Source organism: Halichoerus grypus, chromosome 7 (assembly GCF_964656455.1).
Source record: "Halichoerus grypus chromosome 7, mHalGry1.hap1.1, whole genome shotgun sequence".
NCBI classification, from domain to species: Eukaryota; Metazoa; Chordata; class Mammalia; order Carnivora; family Phocidae; genus Halichoerus; species Halichoerus grypus.
Window position 1 is genome coordinate 112,048,201 of NC_135718.1, and position 20,150 is coordinate 112,068,350.

Sequence of the window (20,150 nt, forward strand, 5' to 3'; positions counted from 1 at the left end):
ATGGGAGAAAGAAATATTCATGTTGGAGTTTGTACATACATGGACAAATCAAATTTCCACAGAGGAAGCAAATAAATGAGATTTATTTCTCCGAACTTCTACAGAACATGTTAAGAGTTTCATTTTTACACCATCTGAAGTGGTTGCCTACTTGTTTTATGAGTGTAGGCCTTATCTTTTGCAGTAAAATATTAAGTTCTCAGGGGGTAGATTCAGGTTTTTGCAGAGCATATGGAATTTGAAGGGCCCTCTCTAAGAAAAAGAATACAAAATTGTGAATACAAATTATGTAAGAGAGTATTGCAAGTAAGTGAATGACCCTGGAGGTTAAGTACCAACAGCTTCACAGTAAATTCACCACAAGGGTGAGAACCAACCAAGTCTTCTATTTCTGTTTCACGCAAATGCTGTCTTGCAGAGTACTGGGTATTTTATAGGCATTCAGTGCTTGTTGATTCCACTCATTTCAGAGGCAAGCAAAGGATAGGACTATGAGATGAAATTTAAGGCCAAGCCATGGCCCATCCAAACAGGTCAAGATAAATCTTATACCTTAAGATTCAGTTCAGTTGTACCTTAAATGATAGTTTGAACTAAATTGAATTTGAATTCTGAATTCAAATTATGAATTTGAATTCATGCTGATTGTTTTATTTATTAACTGTCATCCAGTTAATCTTTTAAAAATCCAAAAATGTGTATCTCCTATAATAGAACAAAGAAAAGATTTTAAAAATCATCAAATAAAAGCTGGATGTACATGAGTCACAGACTAAACACTCTAGTTCCTGTGTGTATGTCCACTACTTAGGATGAACAGCTGGATTCATGTGCACTCCTTTACTGACTGTGGACATCTGTGGCCTATTATCAGTAGAGTTGCCCCATAAGTAGAAGAGGTTGCCAATTCCAAAGGAAAACTTGTAGGAGTTTTTGATGGGTTGACCTGTTTCCCCATACTGTTGGCCAACCATATACTGCATATACTGCATCCTTTATATACACATGAAATAGCAAAAAGAAAATTCATGTAATTCTCCAAGTTCTACTTATAGGTGTGAGATACTATACAAGCAAACAAACCATGAAAGAAATGACTCACTAATCCCACAGGTTCATAGTCCAAGCTTAACATTTTAAGTGCTGTCATGCAAAAAACTACAGAACTTTCTATCTATGCTGAAGTCCAGAGTTATCATGTCCAGATCAATGCATGATAAAGGACAGATAGACATTTTGTCAATGTTCCTGAATATGAACATATGAATAACCATCGGTCCAAATGATGTTACTCTGCCTTGCATCTATTGAGGAAAATATCTTGAGAAGAACTCACTGTTATCAATAACCTTAATCACATTGGAATAGAACTTTATTATTAAAGGCCTTACTTAAGACTGACAGATATGACTGCATAAAAAATTGCTTTAAATGTCTCCATGAAAAATATTAATAACAACTTTTATTTTTTTAATATTTATTTATTTGAGAGAGAGCACATGAGTGAGCATGGGAGGGAAGGGCAGAGGGAGAGAGAAACTTAAGCAGACTCTAAGAACCAAGAGTCCAACACCCAACCAACTGAGCCACCCAGGTGACCCATTAATAAACAACTTTTAAAACCAAGGGAGAGGGTCACCTGGGTAGCTCAGTCAGTTAAGCATCTGCCTTCGGCTCAGGTCATGATCCCGAGGTCCTGGGATCTAGCTCCGCGTCGGACTCCCTGCTCAGCAGGAAACCTGCTTGCTTTTCCCTCTAACTCGCCTCCCTGCTCCCTAACCCCCCCTCTCTGCTCATGCTCTATCTCTCTCTTTCTCTTAAATAAATAAATGAATAAATGGATTAATAAATAAAATAAATAAAACCAAGGGACAGATTAGGAAAAATATTTCTAACATATGATAGGCAAAAAACGAATTTCATAATATTAAAGAATTATAATCAGATGATCAATAATTAGATGACAATATTTCAAAACAAAAATAAGAAAAGGATATGAACAGACATAAACAGAAAACACAAATGCCCAGTAAATGTTTTAAAGATGCTAAACCTCACTCACAAATGTAAGAAACATAAACTTAAAAACAATGAGCTATTCTTCAATGGACAGATCATGATAGAGATGGTTTCAATGGCAGAGGTGAAAACATCCATAGTTCACAAGGGTGTGGGGAAAGCGAAGGAACAGGCAACTCTCATTTTCTGTGACAGGAATGTGACTGATACAGCTTTCTGGAGGGTGATTTAGCAACACCTTTCACATTTTAAAATGTTTATATATTTTGTCCCATTGATCACTCTTCTATAAAATTATCCTATAGAATTCTCAAAGATATATATTCAAAGACACTCTTTGCAGCATTGTTTAAAAATTTAAAAAACAAATTAAAAAATTAGAGAGAGCTTAACTGTCCATCCATAGAATAATCTAGTCAATAAATACTATAAGGCCACTAAAGAGAATATGGTAATCCATCTATATGTGATTTTGAAATGACAATATCTTACATTTCTTGAGCTTTCAATATGCCAGCCACTATTCTAGGCTTTTTGCATATGTTAATTCTCTTAATGAATAAAAAATCTCTAAGACGGGGCACCTGGGTGGCTCAGTCATTTGAGCGTCGGACTCTTGGTTTTGGCTCAGGTCATGATCTCAGGGTCATGAGATCGAGCCCCACGGTGGTCTCTGGGCTCATCAGGGAGTCTGCTTGAGATTCTCTCTCCCTCTCCCTCTGCCCCTCCCCTGACTTGTGCTCTCTAGTAAAATAAATAAATCTTTAAAAAAATATCTCCAAGACAGATAAGAAAAAAAAAAAAAAAAAAAAAAAACAAAGTTGCAGAACAGACTGTGTACTATGATTCTATTTATATCATATAAAAAAATAATATTTTTGACAAATATCAAATATGAACAAATATATATGTTTATATAAGTGTATATGTGTGTATATATATGTATATATGCCCAGAAAAATTGGGGAAGAATACAAAAGGAATGGTCTACAGTGATTACCTAGGAGGAGTGGGACTTGGGGGAAAAGAAAATGTTTACTTTCATAATTTTCTGAATTGTTTGAACTTTTTCACTATATATATGGATTACTTCTATTTTTTAAAAGATTTTATTTATTTATTTGAGAGAGACAGACAGACATAGTGACAGAGATAGCGAGAGAGAGCACAAGCAGAGGGAGAGGGACAGAGAGAGAGGGAGAAGCAGGCTCCCTGCTGAGCAGGGAGCCTGACGTGGGGTTTGATCCCAGGACCCTGGGATCATGACCTGACCAAAGGCAGACACTTAACCAACTGAGCCACCCAAGGGCCTCTATTACTTCTATTTTTAAAATGTTAATACGTGTTATCTGCTTAACTAGATTATGGTCTATTTAATTTTTTTCTTTCTACTTCTACAATTTTTTTTAAAAACCTAATAAAAGATATTTGGGAAAACGTAGCAATATGAGAAAACATGAATGTTTCTTTTTATACCCTTCTATGAGCACATGAGCGTATAATACTTTCAAAATTTTTTAAAAACCTAGCTAAAAGTCAGCATTCAACTACTCCAACAAAAACATCCTATCTCATTTCCTTTCTTATGCAGGAAATCCCAGAATATAAGGATTTAGATGAGAACTCTAATGTCTCTAGAACAATTGTCTGACTGGTGGCTTTCTTCCTTCCAGTATCAAGTCAATTTAATAATAATTTATTAAAAGGTCAAACTTAATTATAACTAAAGCAAAAATGAGGGGGAAAATATAATTATCATTGTGTGAATTATAATATACACTGCTCTGCTATATGTAACATGTGACTTAACAACATAACCTGAGGATAATATTTATGTGCACGTCCATAAAGCAGTCAATGCGCAGTAATTGTTAATAATATCATCACCATCATTATTGAAGCTACCATCCATTAGCTTTTTCCTACGGGTCTAATACTGAACTCCATGCTTCACATATATTAGCATATTTAATTCTCCCAGCAACCCCATAAGATTCCTGGTTACTGATTATTTACTAGAATAATATAAAATTATTAACATATGGAGAAAATTTTAGGGTGGCAAATAGTAACTGAAACCTATACTCAACTGAGTCTAGATTTATAGCATGTACTCCTAAATATTTTATAGATTTTTTATAAGGTATTTCTACCAGAAATAAACCATAAAGTGGCTCCTGAATGGCCTTCGTGCCACTTGTTCCAAAAGCTATTCCTTCCAGTTAATCCTTTCTCACACATCCCACTCGGCATACTGAGTGCAGGTGAATCCGAAACGCACGCCTTCCCTCTGCAGAAAGCTTTTCTCGTGTTTCTCTCATCTCACAAACTCTGTTAGAGTCTTACCTGTCCAGCAGCAGTTCGAGCACCTCTTTAGTGGAGGCAAAGCCTCTGTATGTTGACAGGAAGATGCTGATATAGGTAAAGTCATTGTCTCCAAAAGCCGTCAGCAGGTTCTCCACCAGCTTCTCCAAGGTGCCGGCTTTGATGGTCCTGATCTTACAGGTTTCATACTGACTGACTGTATGTCCTGGAGGCAGCTGGTCCCCTTCAACCTGTACAATAAATTCATGATTAGGATCAGGCGAAATGGCTCCCCAAAGTAAAACCGAGAACACTGAAACGGTTGAAACACAACCTGTCACGTTTTCTCTGCTCTTATTTCATTTCCCTACGAGCCATGTAAGGCAATTCTCTCACCTGAGTGTAGCAGAGCGAGGTGGTGGGGGGGAGGGGGTTGTTACTTTACTTCATGGTGCTTACACTTGCTTCTATTTGATCCCCTGTCAAGAACCTGGCTGCTGGCCTAAAGAGGATGTTTCCCTTTGACCCCAGAATCAAGCTCAGCAGAAGTTAATCGATCATTACCTTTGTATTGTTCCATGGTAAGCTGTCAAACTCACCGTTTTTTTTTTTCTTATGTTATGTTAATCACCACACACCATTAGTTTTTGATGTAGTGTTCCATGATTCATTGATGTCAAACTCATTCTTAAAGACCGCTCCTACAGCGGTGTGCTGGAGCTGACGCATACTGGCTTTGAAGAGGTGACTGTTAGATTTTTAGGATTTGTGTGAGCCAGCTGACATGTTACTAGGCTGAAAGACCAGCCTTGGTAGGAGTATGATCCCCATGGAAATCTCTGGAGATCTGACCATGGTCTGATATTCTTCAACCCACAAGAAGCAACAGCCTTCCTGATTCAGTATCATCAGCAATCAAGGGAATTGACCCAGAAGTGGCTGGACCAAGGAGCCCTGGGCTAATCTCTGGGGAGTGGTGGAAAGGGTGTGTGGGTATATGACCCCTGCCTCCTGGAGACTTGCAACGAATAAGAAAAGACATGGGCTCCTGAGAGGTAGCTATTACATGAGAACGACACCGTGGATGGTATTGGCAGGTATAACCGCCCCTTGGGAGACATAAAACTTACCAACTGATTATGGATAAGATATGCAAAGCTTAAAATTGAGTCTGAGGGAAGAGAATTAAACTGAAGAACAACAGGAATGTACCTTACCTCCTGCCATAAATCTCTGCCTCACAAATTCTATAGAGATGCAGTTTTCAGCTTAACTTGTCCTTCACAGGCACGAAGACAACCTACCGAGAGGATCTTTTTCTAAAGCAAACCATCACTGTCAGTGAGGCAAACAATCACCAGGTGGTTTTTCACAACGGTAAGTTTGAATTGTTGCATACAGATTTTCCTAAACCGAAATAGCCAGAAATAGCCAGATGTGTGAAAATCGAGGGAGAGGAGCAAAGAAGAGAGAACTGGATCTCTAAATGATGACCCTGCACTCACGAAGCCTCACGTTGGCTTTTTCTTCACCTGGCCTGTCAGATGTTCAACCACTGGAAGGAAATTAGCTGGCAAGACTGCTTCCAGTAGGACCAAAGTGGTGGCTATCACTTTCAGAAAAGGGTGAGGGTAGCTCAATGTCATGATGTCTAAATGCTAACGGGAATGAATAGTAAGACTCCACCTTCCACAGTGGATGACTTTATTTCTTTATTTCCTTCTTGAAGGATACTTTGACTTTACTAAGGGGAGGGATCTGGTTCAGGCAAAATACCAAACATTTCTGTAGGCCTCTTTGGCCTGTTGACTCAGATCATGGCCTAATAACTGTCCTTTATCACTCTGTACATAGTTTTAAAACAGGCCTAATAGTATCCGTCTGTCCTCCCAGGAGTGTCAATCCACTTTAAGCAGAAACAATAAATGGAAAGGATATATGGCTTCAAAGTCTAATTACTTTTTTACTAGTTAGTACAGTGTTGCCCTACATGGGTGCTGTAAACACGAGTTCTAAAACAAAAGGTCCTGTGGCCAAGTTTGGGAACTCCAGAGTAAAACAAAGTCAAATACATTTCTTTACTGCAGATTTGTCTTTAACATGCTAACGTGTTATGAAACTCTAAGACTAGGATATGATACATGATCCTTCCAAATGGACTTCCCTTTATTTTCACGGCATCTTGCAGACCATCAGAATGAACATACTTTGGAAAACGTTAGCTTAGTAAGTCACTGTAATGCATTTAAACCATATTTCACTTTTGCCACTTTTCACTTAAAAAAAAAAAAGACATGATAAAATACAATAATGTTAATTTTTATCTTCCAACATCCCTATCCATTTGACCTCTTTCTTAATACCAAAATGTAGGGACGTTTTTCTATGTTTTACTTTGTCACTTCAAAAGAGCTGGTTCCAGAAAAATGATCAGCCTGATAATATTAAAAAGTAGTTAAAAAACATGCTTCGATGTCAAATGTTAACATCAACATTGAAAGGCATCGCTTCTCATTCTTGAGGGATATTCAAGCTCTAATTCTAAATCAAGTTTCTTTACCTTGTGACACTGTTTCCTTACCAAACAGTCTTGTAATTTGAGGATTCTTATTTTACTCACCATGCAAATCCCGCTTTAAATCTTTTCTTTATTGAAAGCGAAAACGACTTAAAAGAACTAATTTTTCCCTGAGCACCGATGTAGCCAAAAATTCAAACACAGAGAAAAATACTTGTCAAAGGACCTGATGAAGGGGGTCCCCTTTCCTGCCAGAAAGCAGATTTGGCAGGAAGCCAAGTCTCTCCCTTGGGAATGGAGTCCTGCTACTCATTAACCCAGTCACTTCCTTTGGTCCTCCTTTTCCTCTGGAAAAAAGGATCTCTATATGCATGCCTGATGCCCATACCTCCCTGTAATGGTTTTTGTTCCTCAGTGTTTGCATCTGTACATTAGGAAGAACCATGTTTGAGCTAACAGAATAGCTCATAAAATACTTTGATTATTTAGATGTTAAAAATTATTCTCTAAGTGCGATGAGTGAGCATGAATGACAATATCAAATGAAGTACGGGAATTGCTATGGTGCCTACAATCGTTCTCACAAAAATTCACAACGCGTGCTAAGGTGTCAGGGCACTCGCTTCATGTCATGTTCTGCACATTTGCTAAGCACCCTAATATCAACTTGCTAGAGCAGAGGGAAGGTTTTTGAAGACAACTTCTAATTTACCAACCCTCAAATAGAGTACATTTTTGTGAAACAGAAATTTTGAAATTATCTGCTTATTCCTGGAATTACATGGAAATAAAATTATACAAAAGTGAAACAGAAAACCTAAATCTGCTGTATGATTCACACTGGAGAAGCTAAAATCTTCATTTAATTTTTGCAGCAAAATATCCACTAGCTACAGGACCCTTTCAAGAGACTTTAGGATCTGTTTTTATATGTAATATCTCAATACCTTTGAATTCTAGTTTAAAAGGAAAGTGGGGGAGGCAGGGGGAGAGCTTTGGCAGACAAGTGTTTAATAACCCAGACTCGGAGAAGAATACATGGAGGGCTGAGCCTGCCCTCTGGGTTAGCACACTAACAGGAAACAGCTCAATCTGGATCTAATCAGAGACCATCGTTTTACTGACAAGATTATGATACCGAGGCCACAAAAATGTTTCAGGATTTTTTTTTTATGGTGGCGGGGGGATGGCAATCTCTTTGCCATTAGAATTCAGTGTTTCCTGAGAGAACATGTCTGACTCCTATGGGGTAAATATCTAAAACTCTGCCCAACTGTCCTAGCTGAGGAATTTCCATAATTATCCATTTGGCATGAGGAGGACGGGAGAAACGATATGGAGAAAGACTCTTTCGCCTTCTGAAAACATAAACTGTTAACAACTTGGGTGTTTCTAACTTGGAAAAAAAAAATGTCCTTCAATCAAAATAATACTTCAGTCATCTGATTCTTTAATAGGGGACATGCTAAGTAAACAACCTCATTAAACTGGAGACAGTACTTCTCCAAGCCGTGCTCAACCTTCAGTACATCAGTTCAGGGGCATCCTGGCCTCAGCAGGAACGTCAACTGCGAGTCCTTTTCCAGTCATAACTCTCTAACAAAATCTAAAACCCACATCCTGGGTTTTACAGATTTTAAGAAGGTACACACTGCTAACTCTACATTCAGCCCAGAGCACCAAGGGTACATGTAATATTCTCTTTTCAAAACAACACGCCATCCAGCCACATGAAATGCCACGAAATGCTGCACAAATAGGCTGTGACCATCTGTCTAGATTGCCCAGATATATATAGATTAAATGTCCTTGCCATGCAGAGGCAAACACCATGTAGGTAATGGCACACAGCAGTGTTATGGCAAGGCCCGTGCCGTGAGTGCTGGGAGCTATGCACACACAAGCCATTCAGAGATGTAAGGCGCAGTCCGTACAAAACCCTAGGGCAAGTGATGTCAAGCTCAGTGTGAGCTTCCGCATTGTGTGAACTACTTTGGACATGAACTCATTTTTTTTTTGCTAGGTTAAGGTTGCCAGGATGCTCAGTTAAATTTTAATTTCAGATAACTAATGAATAATGGGATACTTGTAGTATTTAGGACCAACTCATACTAAAACGTTATTTGTTGTGTATATGAACTTCAAATTCAACCTGGCATCCTGTACCTTTACCTTTATTTGGGAAGGCTAAGCTAAGTGCATACAGGGAGGAAAACATGGATCTCTCTTTTATTTATTCAGCCACACATAAACTAACAGTGCAATGTGCCAGGCACTGTACAAGGTAATAGAGACAAAAAGGTAAAGAGCGTGCAGTTCTGACACCAGGGTTGCTTGGTCTAAAGGAGGAAACAGACACAAAGAAACCATTATGATGCAAAGTGAGTTAAAAAAAAAAAAAAAAAAAACACGGAGCAGAGATAGATAGGCAGATTCATGGAAGAACCAGGAGGGACCCAGCCTAAAGGTGGCATCAGAAAAGACATCCTAAGTAGGGGATGCTTGCAGCAGCTTTTAAGTTATGAGTAGGAGTTAACAACATTGGGGAGGATGTAGCAGAGACACCAGCACAAACAAAGGCATTAAGAAAAGAGGTGTGACAGTGGTGGGGGAGAGGAGGAAGACGGCACAGTGGTTACAGGAGCAATAAGACCAAAGGAATGGACAGCTTGGCCAAAGAGTCAGCAGGGAACTAACTACCTGATAATAGAGGATGCTGGTCAAATCCTAAAAAGCTGACGTCATTTCCTATAGTTTCAAGCGTGGTAAGAGAAATCACAGTGTGGAGGACAGATCTGATGGGAAGTTTTAAAGTTGAGAAAATCAGTAAGAAAGCTGTTTGTACTCCAGGTGAGCAACTGTAAGGACCTTAATCTGCATAACGATGACAGGGGTAGAGAAGGGGTCGGTGGGGGCGGCATATTTAGGGGATACTCAGGAATTGTCAAGACTTGCTGAAGAGTTGGACGCAGAGGATGAAGATGAGGGAAAAGAATCAGGAACACTTCCCTGATTTCTAGGTGGATGACCGCGACGATAAAAGTGCCACCCATATGAAAGAAAATCGAGGAAGTGAAGCCAGATTTTTGTGGAGCCGAGGTACTGAATTCCACCTTACAGACATAGAACTTGACGTATCTTTGGGATTTTCCAATAGTACAGTCCAACAGGCAGTTAGAGTCTCAAAGCTGGGGACAGGGGTTTAAGACGGAAATATGTAGACATTACGTCAATTAAAATGGCTTCACTGTCCCAGGCAGACTGTGTGGAACAGGAAGAATAGAGGACTGAGGACGGCATCTGGAAGAAGACCAAAATTCAGAAGGTCCCAAGGGCAGAGATGGCAAGCACTAGAAGAAGCACCTGCACACGTGACAAATGTACATATCGCCTGATCTCTGGTAACATTTCTGGGTAGAGAACTCAGAAGAAGTCTTCAATGGCAGATTTATACACATGCCAACATAACCTTCCATCTAATTATGCAAACACACAAGGCCCAGCCAGTGGTGTGCTGGAACCGGCGTGCCCCGCTTGCAAGAGCCAACTGTGCACACCCCTTCTCAGTTCTACGTTCAATGACATGGCGTTGGTATTGTGAATTCGGTCATCCTGGAAAGATTTACACACAGAAATTGGCCGATTGGGTACAAATCGGGGCATTTGTTCTGGAGAGCTGATCTATCAGCATGCCACTGCCCAGGAGTCCTTCCCAGATGATGTCAATGGTAAATGCAGTAGAGACCCTCATAGTGGTTGAACATTTTTCTCTGTGTCCGCTCTGGTTAAGGCATCTGTGTTGTCACTGTCATTTCTGACCTCAGGGAAGGCAGAAATTCTGCCTCTGAACTAAGAAAAAAGTAGGTATGTGAAGGAAGAAGAGGTAGAGGAGCATGTCCATGACACATGAATGTGCTCTAAAAACAATGACAAGATCCCCAAGAGTTGACTTGACTTGAAGCCACATGTCACAATGTGGTCAGCCTTCTACGATGAGTACCCTTCATCCTCAGGAAAATGCTAAGAGAGCTGTAACAACAAACAAAGGCCGTTGTTTTATCACACAGAATCCCCAGCTCCCGCCACCATCCTGTCTCAGCAGGGCTCCTTATATCCCCCCTTCAGAGTCCAGGAACTCTCCTGAGGGAAACGGGAAGTTGTGTTTTCCATCGCCTAAAAACAGTAGTCCTCCTGGCTGTGAAGCTGCTCAGGCCAATGTTAACCCATCACAGACTCCATCTTCCCTGACGCAAGTCCCTCTGTCTGACATGCTGGTCCTCTTGGAAGGATTCCAAAGTCTTTACAGAGGCAGATTCAAAAATCAAATGGACGTCAGGGAGTTCGCGACATTGGCTACATTTTCCAAAAAGATCATTTCACTTTATATGCTACTTTTGTGCTTAAAACTCAGAATGCTATGATTAAGATGTTTTGAATTAACCTGGGCTCCATCCCCATTTCTGAGGCCAAGTTACTATGGAGTCTAGGACAACAACTTAAGGCCTCAATGTCTTGCCCATCCTATAAAATTTAGAAATCACGCGTTACTTTGAGAAGTTCAAGGATTTAGAGCTGCATGAGGAGAGGGAGGTCTGAACTAGTCTGCTGCATTTAGCAAATCATATCACAAATCATCACAGTTTAGTATCCAGAATAAACTTGCAAAATGTATAATTTCCGCCTTTCTCTCTCATTCAGAGCCTCAAATGCCCAAGGTCATCATATTCTGAGGTCACAAGTTAACAGGTGCCCTGGCTTTCTGAAACTCGTTCTGTTTTTGTGCGGTCCAGCCAACCTCTGTCTGGAAAGGTCAGTAGGGGGTAGTGAGCTTCCGTGTGACCTAATATTCTCTGTGAATGAAGCCTGCTATGAATGGAAAAGCTTCCCCACAGCTCAGAAGCTTTCCCAGCCCCCCCATAAAGCCCACAGACAGTTCCATGGGGCTTTATCTCCTTCTCGGGCTTAAAGGGCTCCTTCACCAATCCTTGGGGCGTGAGGGGAAGGGGTGGATGGCAGGGGTTGGCGACTGCCTGATGTTTCCGAACATAGTCCTGAGTTTGATTCTTCCTCTACGCACCACATTAAGGAACCCCTGCCCCTCCCCTATGGGATTCGTTCAGTTTTAAGCAGAGCAAACATTTCTTTTCCACTGTTATTATCCCCTTTATAATGATAAAGCATAAAAATCAAAGCCCCATTATCAAAATGCCAGTAAATCATTACTCCCCCTGGATTTCAGAATTCAAATAATGACTGTCTAACTTGCTTCTTCTCCCCTCCAAAACTAAATCTTTAAAGTCTATGTGGGGCGCCTGGGTGGCTCAGTCGTTGGGCGTCTGCCTTCGGCTCGGGTCATGATCCCAGGGTCCTGGGATCGGGCCCCGCGTCGGGCTCCCTGCTCGGCGGGGAGCCTGCTTCTCCCTCTCCCACTCCCCCTGCTTGTGTTCCCTCTCTGGCTGTCTCTCTCTGTCAAATAAATAAATAAAATCTTAAAAAAAAAAAAATCTATGTGGTAAATTCAAAGGTAAAGCTTAACTTTACTGTTCCCACAAAGCTCTAGAACATAGAGCCTCTGGCAAATACCCTAGTCCTCAGATCTGCATTTGACACAGGTGATATTCCCAGGTCATGGATTTGTAGACATGGCTACCTACAGAGCAAGCAGGTATCTTTCAACATCCTATCAGGTGATCAAATCTACGGCAAGGTGGGAAGAACAATTTAGTTTATCTTGAGTACATCTCTCTGAAAGATATACTGAAATAAAGAGGCTTTTTTTCTCAGGAGATTTTCCTCCTCAGAATCTGTAAACCGATTCTAAGAAAACCATCCTCATGCCCTAAAGGAAAAGGAAGAGAAGAGAGGGTTAATAGATATTTATTGGGCACTCGTAGGTCAGATGCTCAATCTTTGCAATAATCCTCCGGTACGAGAATTATTCTCACTTTACTAAAGGAACCTGAGGTTTGGAGAGGTGAGGGTCCGGCCCAAAGTTACCCAGCCCATTAGCACAACGGACAGAGTCAGAATATAAAACCAGCCCTGTCTCTCTATAGAGCATGTTTTGTTAAAACACAAAGCAACACAGTATTCAGTATTCCATGTCCATATTTGTATACCCAGGACTACCAGGACTATCAATAGCCCAGAATCTCCATACTTCATACGATTGTCGTAAGAAAGATAAAATGAGATAACAGATCTGAAGGCCTGTTGAGCAGTTACAAGAACTACTCAGGATTCTACACATAAAAGAAAATATTGTATATTATACTAAAATCCTCTGTCCAATTTTCCCCCTACCTCATTTACTTTCACCAAAAGTTAGGTCTTATTGCATCAAAGGCTTTGTAGTAGTATGCCTCCTACCTCCTGACACTGACCAAAAGCTTTAACAGCTAAGGCGGAAAAGTATTGTTTTCGTGCTAAACACCCTCTCTGGAGGAAAACACAAATCCCCCATCCCCCTCATTATTAGTTTCTTAAATGAGTAAATTAAGCCTCAGAAAGACAAATGACTTCACCCAAGGGCTCAAAAGAAGCCAGGAAAACAATGTTAGTAAGCTGTTTGAGAAGCCACTGGATAACAGCCTAAGAACCCATGGGGGATACTGATGTGCTCCTCTGATTTCCAGATTATTAATTAGTTTTCCTGCCTGCTAAGTTTATAAATCTCTCTAGCCAAGAGATCATTTCCTTCTATCTTTAGAAAGAAAGGAAAATGAAAGTAGAATGATAATATGATTGACTATGGGATTTAGCCGAAGTGGCAGGTTTGTAAATGCTGACACTTAATAAAAATAAAGGAGAAGGTAGAGTATAGAAAGGACTGATAGCTGGCAAAAACACAGATCCAATTTCTCAAACGAACAGAAACTGAAAAAGCAACCATTCTGTTCAATAGATTTAATGTGTCAAAAATATATGTAAAAAGACAGGCATGTCAATCATAAAGAAAATATTTATCTTCCTAATAATATGCTCATCATTCCCATGGGTCATGACCCGTTCTTAATACCAAGTCAGTAAAAACAGTATTAAAAGAACTTCCATTGTGCAAAGAACCCAAATGAGGTGCTAAGGGAATCTATAAAGGAAATAAAGGACTGTATTCTTTAAAAACCTAACAGTGGAGATTATATAATATGAATGTGAATCTTCTCACTTAATGGCATGGAAGGGAAGGGATGTACAGAACTTAAGACTAGGGCGTGTTTTTATTAAATAATGCCAGGTAAATAATAGGGGCCTTACAGTGAGAATTTCAGATAAAGCCCTCTTGAGTCGATGGTAAAGAAGGAGAATCAATGGTAAGGAAGAAGAGCAGGGGGGTGGGGGGAATCCCACAGAACTAGATTCTGTTTCTAGTTCCAGTTCAATTAATCATCGAGTACTTGTCCGTGCCTTCTATTTCTCTCAGCGGTAGGCTAGAATAACTCTTTTTAACTTGGTTGTGTTTGATAGTTCCTAAATATACTTGAGTGGATTCATTCATTCAACAAGTATTTGCTGAGTCCCTACTATGTGGCTGCTGGAAGCCAGAAGTAAAAACAGAGAACCAGACAGACAAGATGCCAACTCACACAGAAAAATCCACCTCCCCTACAACTAAAGGAGAAGAAAGTGATTTATGAGCCATCACTGACTGGACCTGGGCTTGCTCTAATGGAGTCCATCCCTAGCGTCAGAGTCTTCAAGTTACCTGATCCTGAGAGTTTTATGCTGCTCCACTAAAAATACCATAGAGAGATATGGTTGATTTTATTATCACATGAAAATATATATATATGAAAAAAATATATATATATATATATGCTTACTATATATAGTAACTAATATATAATATGTATAAGTAACTAATATATAAATTTATATACTTATAAACTTATATACATATAAGTTTACTATATACAGTAATTGCAGATGGAACCATTGACCAAACTGAAGTAAATAGAGAGAGTTCTTGGCCATAGCTTCTCTGTGACACCCCGAGCAGTGCTATGGTAACACAACAATAAATTGTCCTATTCACTTGTATAGGTCAAATCAGTTTTACTTTCAAGCCCAAAGATACTACTCCATTTCACAAAGTTAATAAATCAGACAATATGTTCAGAAAGGGTACTAAGGTTTTAGTTACAGTAGTTTGAGTTTCTGAATATAAAATACTTGAAGATTTTTTGTGTGTGAATAATGTCACTAAGAACAATATACACTTGGGGATTTATTTCTCTGTTTCCTTGAACACACTAAACAGTTTCAAAAGAATCACTTGGAGTGCTGGCAAAATCACTGATTCCTGAGCCCGTATTTGCAGAGACTCAGTCGACCTAGAATAAAGCCAAGGGATCTGCATTTTAGCCAGCATCCCCAGGGATTCTAAATGCAGAAGATTCCTTGATTACCCTTTGAGGAATCCTGTGCTTGACAATGCTAAAAGAGAGATGAGTAAGTTCTATTGATGGGATAAAGGAGAAGCTGATTAATATAAGCTTAGACAAAGCCATGGGATTTCTCTTAGTCTCGGGGTCCTCATCTGTCAACTGGGAATAATGTTACCTTTACCTTCCTTAACTCACCTTGATGTTGTGAGGATGATTCAAAAAAAAAAAATGTTGGATGCACTTTGAACTGCTTGAGATAAAAGAGCTGTATAATAAACCAAGCTATTAACACTCATGTCAATGACCTGAGATGCTTTCGAGCAAACCATGTGATCTTTCTGACATGTTTATGCTCTGAAATTCAATGGGCTTTCCTACACGAAGGGAAGGTACTAAGACTAGCCTGTAGATTTTACTTCTGCCCTCAGTATTCTTCCACCTGGTCGTCAATCCTATGAAAATGCTCCTGCACGTCCCTCCTGCGGTCTCCCTATAGAATAGGCACCACTCATTCCCTCCTGGAACTCTCTGCCCCTTTAGTTTATGAACATCCCTTTCTCAACACAACAACTAATAATTCTAAGCACGTTTTATGTATCCCATAATAACCTTATAAAGCAGATACATTTATTATCCCCATTTTACAGATATTTTACAGACAACTGAGGCTGAGAAAGACTAAGTGACTTCTCCCAGGGCACACAGCTAAAAGGTGGCCAAAGCAGGAGTAAATCGAGGTGGTCTGGACCCAGAGTCACACTTCACCAGAATGCTAGCTCATTTCCCTCAAGGCTCTCTTTCCGTACTACAGGCTGAGCACTGGTTCCTCATCCTTCACTTACCATCGAGATGGAAACATTTCTAACATCCAGCCTCTTCTTAGTCTGCATCCTCTTTCTAGCCATCTCATACATATAGCCCTACAGTTTTGCCTAACATCAGTTATATTAACTTCCAGATCTTTATCTCGAGTTCTTACTTTCCTTTGAACTTTTCTTCTTCTGGATAATCATTAGGAACTCTAATTCAACATGTGCAAAAAGAAACTCATTTAATTCCTCTAAAATTTCACCCCTTCTCTAGCCTCTGACTTAGCCTTAACTTAGTCAAGGTACAAGTCATAAAGCTGCCAGTCATCCTTGTCTCCACCTTATCTTCCCCTCGACTCCAAAATCCAACCTGTCCCATTCCCTAAATTGCTCCCCATGACCATTAAGGCATGGTCTTGCCTTAATTTAGACCTCATTTCTTAATTGGGTAGTGTAACAAGCACTTAACGACGCTTGCTTGCCTCCAGTCTTGCCAAAATGTTCTTTCTGAAGCACAAATTCTACTTTTAGAATAAAGTCCAAGTATTCACTAAAGCCAAACATGCCTATCCTGTGATTCAGCAATTCCATTCCTAGGTACATTCCCAAAAGAAATGATTGTGTATGTCCACCAAGAGACAGACAGAAACATCTGTGGTAGTCACACATTTTCCATAGTATGTTGTCAGCATTTCGTTACTTCCAGGCATCCTCCAGTAGACTGTGAAATCTTTAAAGGCAAAGACTAGTCATATTTGTATTTATATCTCCAGAAATTAGCCTATAACCACATCAACAAGCACTTCATGAGTATTAAATGAATGTTTTTAAGACAGGAATGAGTTTTTTATCTAACAAATTTAACATTATGTTCCCTAAACCAGCTTTACTTGATTATTCCAAATTCAGTCAAATAAAAAAGTCTGTACATATAAATAAGAAAAGTGTGTACATACACAGCAAAAGTATGTAATGTTTGATCATCATCTCTTAGCTGGACTGCTAAAGCAAATGCCTTTTTAAAATTGTTCTTATGGCATCCACAGTGATCTTTTTTTTTTAAGGACTTTATTTTTAATTAATCTCTACACCCAACTCAGGGCTGGAACTTACAACCCCAAGATCAAAAGCCATATGCTCTACCACCTGAGCCAGCCAGGGTCCCACTATAGTGACCTCTTAAAAACACAAATCAGATCATGTCACTCCCCCGCTTAAAACCTCTCACTGGCTTCCCATAATACTTGGAATAATATGCAGACTTCCATCATGGCCCACAAGGCCCCTCTGCCTACCTCCTTGACCTCACCACCAAAACCATCTCCTTCCCTAAGCCCCAGACACATGTCTTTCAGTTCTCAAAACACAGTAAGCTCATTCACACTAATGGTCTCTGCATTTGCTCCTCTGCCTAAAATGCTACTCGGCCTGACTTTCTCATGTGGATCCTTCCTCTCATTTACTTCTTTTGATCTGGAGTATCTCCTCAGTGTCATGCGACCCATCTTCCTCCGCCAGACCAGATCATGCGATCTAGGTTAATTTCTTAACAGCACTGACTTGTTTACTTGTTTACTCTCTGTCAACTCCACAACAGCAGAGCCCTTATCTATCTTGTTCACTCATGTATTGCTGGCGAACAGAATGATGTCTAACAATGGTTGCATGTTTGTAGTAATGAGTGAGAAACTAATTAATGCAATTAAATTGCAGATGACTTAGAAATCTGAATTAAAGGCTTAGTAAACTCCAAAGATGTACCAAAACATATAAAACTCTGTCCTCTGAACTAAAAATCTTAGGTAAAAACAAAGATCTCTTCATAGCAGGTGAGAACCTTAGTGAATTTATCAAAATGACTATTCTGGGCCTTTTTTGAATCTCAATTCCATACCCGATTATCATGATTTTAAAAATTACTAAAATCATGGATTTTTTTTTTTCTCCAGAATTCCTTTCCCATCAAGATTGAGATGCTGAATCAAACTACATGGAACAAGGATCTCTCATTCTCTGAGACTGACATGGCCTTCATTGTTCTATTAGATGTAAAAGCCATTGAGCCGATTGCTTGCTTTGAAAACAGAGAGTGGGAATATGCACTTGTTTTCATTTCTTACAACTCCAAGTGGGAGTATCAGAAGATGAATACACAAACTCATCAACCAGCTACATGATATAAGGATAAATACACTGTAAAAAGTTTACATGTGGGGTGTTGGACAACCAAGAAGCTTCCAATACTTCCTGCATGAAAGACATGGTATAAAGTAAGTAAGGATTTCACTTGAAGTCTTTTAACTTCCCCCTTCTCCCATGCCAGGTTTTAAGCCTTAAACACTAAGACCATTGTTTGAGGTCTCTATTTATAATAATTTTTATTACTGAAACAAGTAAGTGTTCTAAACATCTCATTCCAGAATGCTAAGTGAGGGTGGTTTCCACCTTATAACAAAGTCCATTTGCAACCCCAGTCATTAAACTTAAGTGCAGGTCTAGAGCAGAGCTTCTTTACCACAAATCCCACTTTCATTCATTTATTCAAAAGTACTTGAGCTTGCCATATGTTCACGGTACTATTATAAGACACCATGGATACAGAAATGAACACAGACATGGTCCCTATCCTCATGAAGCCACCATTCAAGCAAAGACAAATATTAAACAGATAATTCAACAGTTTGCTATCTAATGACAGTAGAGATCATTGCTTCCCCAAAAAGGTGCTAAAAGAACATAAGAGAATGGGGTCAGATTTTGTCACAGTGATCGGGGAAAGTTTCTCGGAGGAATACAGAGACCAGGATAATCGGTAGGTGTTCACCAGGTAAAGGTAAGAGAGAACAATTTCAGGTGAGGGAACTGCAGGTGCAAATGACACGAAGCAGGAAGAAACTGGGCATACCACAAGGCTAGAGAGAAGGCGATGTGGTCAAAGGAGAGTGAGCCACAGTGGCGAGAGATAAGCTTAGCCAGAAAAATTCTGAACCTTAACCGAGTATCAGTGGAAAGCCACTAAAAGGTTTTAGGCAATAAGTACACCATGATCAAATGTGACATGGGTCTACATGAAGAATGAACTGTAGGAAAGCAAGAATGGATTCAGTTAGAAGACTACTAGAGAAGGCAAGTTTCTCAAAATGTGGACCATGGTCTGCCGGCACCAGAACCACCTGGGGAACATGTTAAAAGCAGATTCATGGACCCAACCTCCAAGCTACTAAATCCAAATCCTTGTAACTGGGGAATCTGCAGTAAGTCCCAGATTATTATAAGAAACATTAATAATTAAAAAGCACAGTAACAACACCAGAGGAATTCCAATGACCATTAAATGAAATAAACCATGACTGGAGTAAAATAATCTGCTTTTACTTAGGCATGAATTCCCTCTTCTAAAATTTTGGTGTTACCACTCTCCTCTCCAACTCCCTTTCTTCCTTACCCTAGCAAGGGACCAATTTTATCCTTTTTCCACTGTCATCAACTGACATTAGCTTTATTCACAGTAGAGGCATACATATACTGACTTTGAAATGCTTCTGACTGAAGCAGATCAGAGCAAGTGAACACTTAACGTTCATCAGTGTTACTATCCAAGTTCAATTCTGACTAGAAAAATACAGATTGTGAACACTCTTATCTTTTGTTTGTGTGACCCTTTTTTTCTTAAAGATTTTATTTGTTTATTTATTTGAGAGAGGGGGAGAGGGAGAGAGAAAGCACAAGCACAAGTGGGGGGAGGGGCAGAGGAAGAAGGAGAGAAACTCCAGCAGACTCCCTGCTGAGTGCAGACCCCCAACACGGGACTCCATTTCACCACCCTGAGATCATGACCTGAGCTGAAATCAAGAGTCAGACACTTAACCAACTGATGTGTGGCCCTTTCTAATACCAAGGCTCTTTTAGACACACACATTTGATCCCCACAACAACCCCAATTTAAAGATGAGGGCACTGAGGCTCAAAGGTCTAAGTAACTTACCCAGTCACATTGCTTGTAACTGACAGAATCCAGAGTCAAGCCCAGAACCCCTGCACTCCAAAGCCACACTGAAGGAGCAACGCCAGACGGCTCCAGTAAGTAAGACCCCCATCTGCTCCCTGAAGGTCCCC

The 20,150-nt window shown here is 39.9% G+C and overlaps 1 protein-coding gene across 7 annotated transcripts in view; it reads right to left on the reverse strand.

The window, feature by feature from the left end:
* RGL1 (ral guanine nucleotide dissociation stimulator like 1) overlaps positions 1-20,150 on the reverse strand; it is a 242,914-nt gene that overhangs the window by 82,033 nt on the left and 140,731 nt on the right. For all 7 annotated transcript variants that reach the window (XM_078078068.1, XM_078078067.1, XM_036076690.2 and 4 more), the window contains one exon: positions 4,366-4,574. In XM_078078068.1, the coding sequence (XP_077934194.1) occupies positions 4,366-4,574 (209 nt within the window). The remainder of the gene's footprint in view (positions 1-4,365; positions 4,575-20,150) is intronic.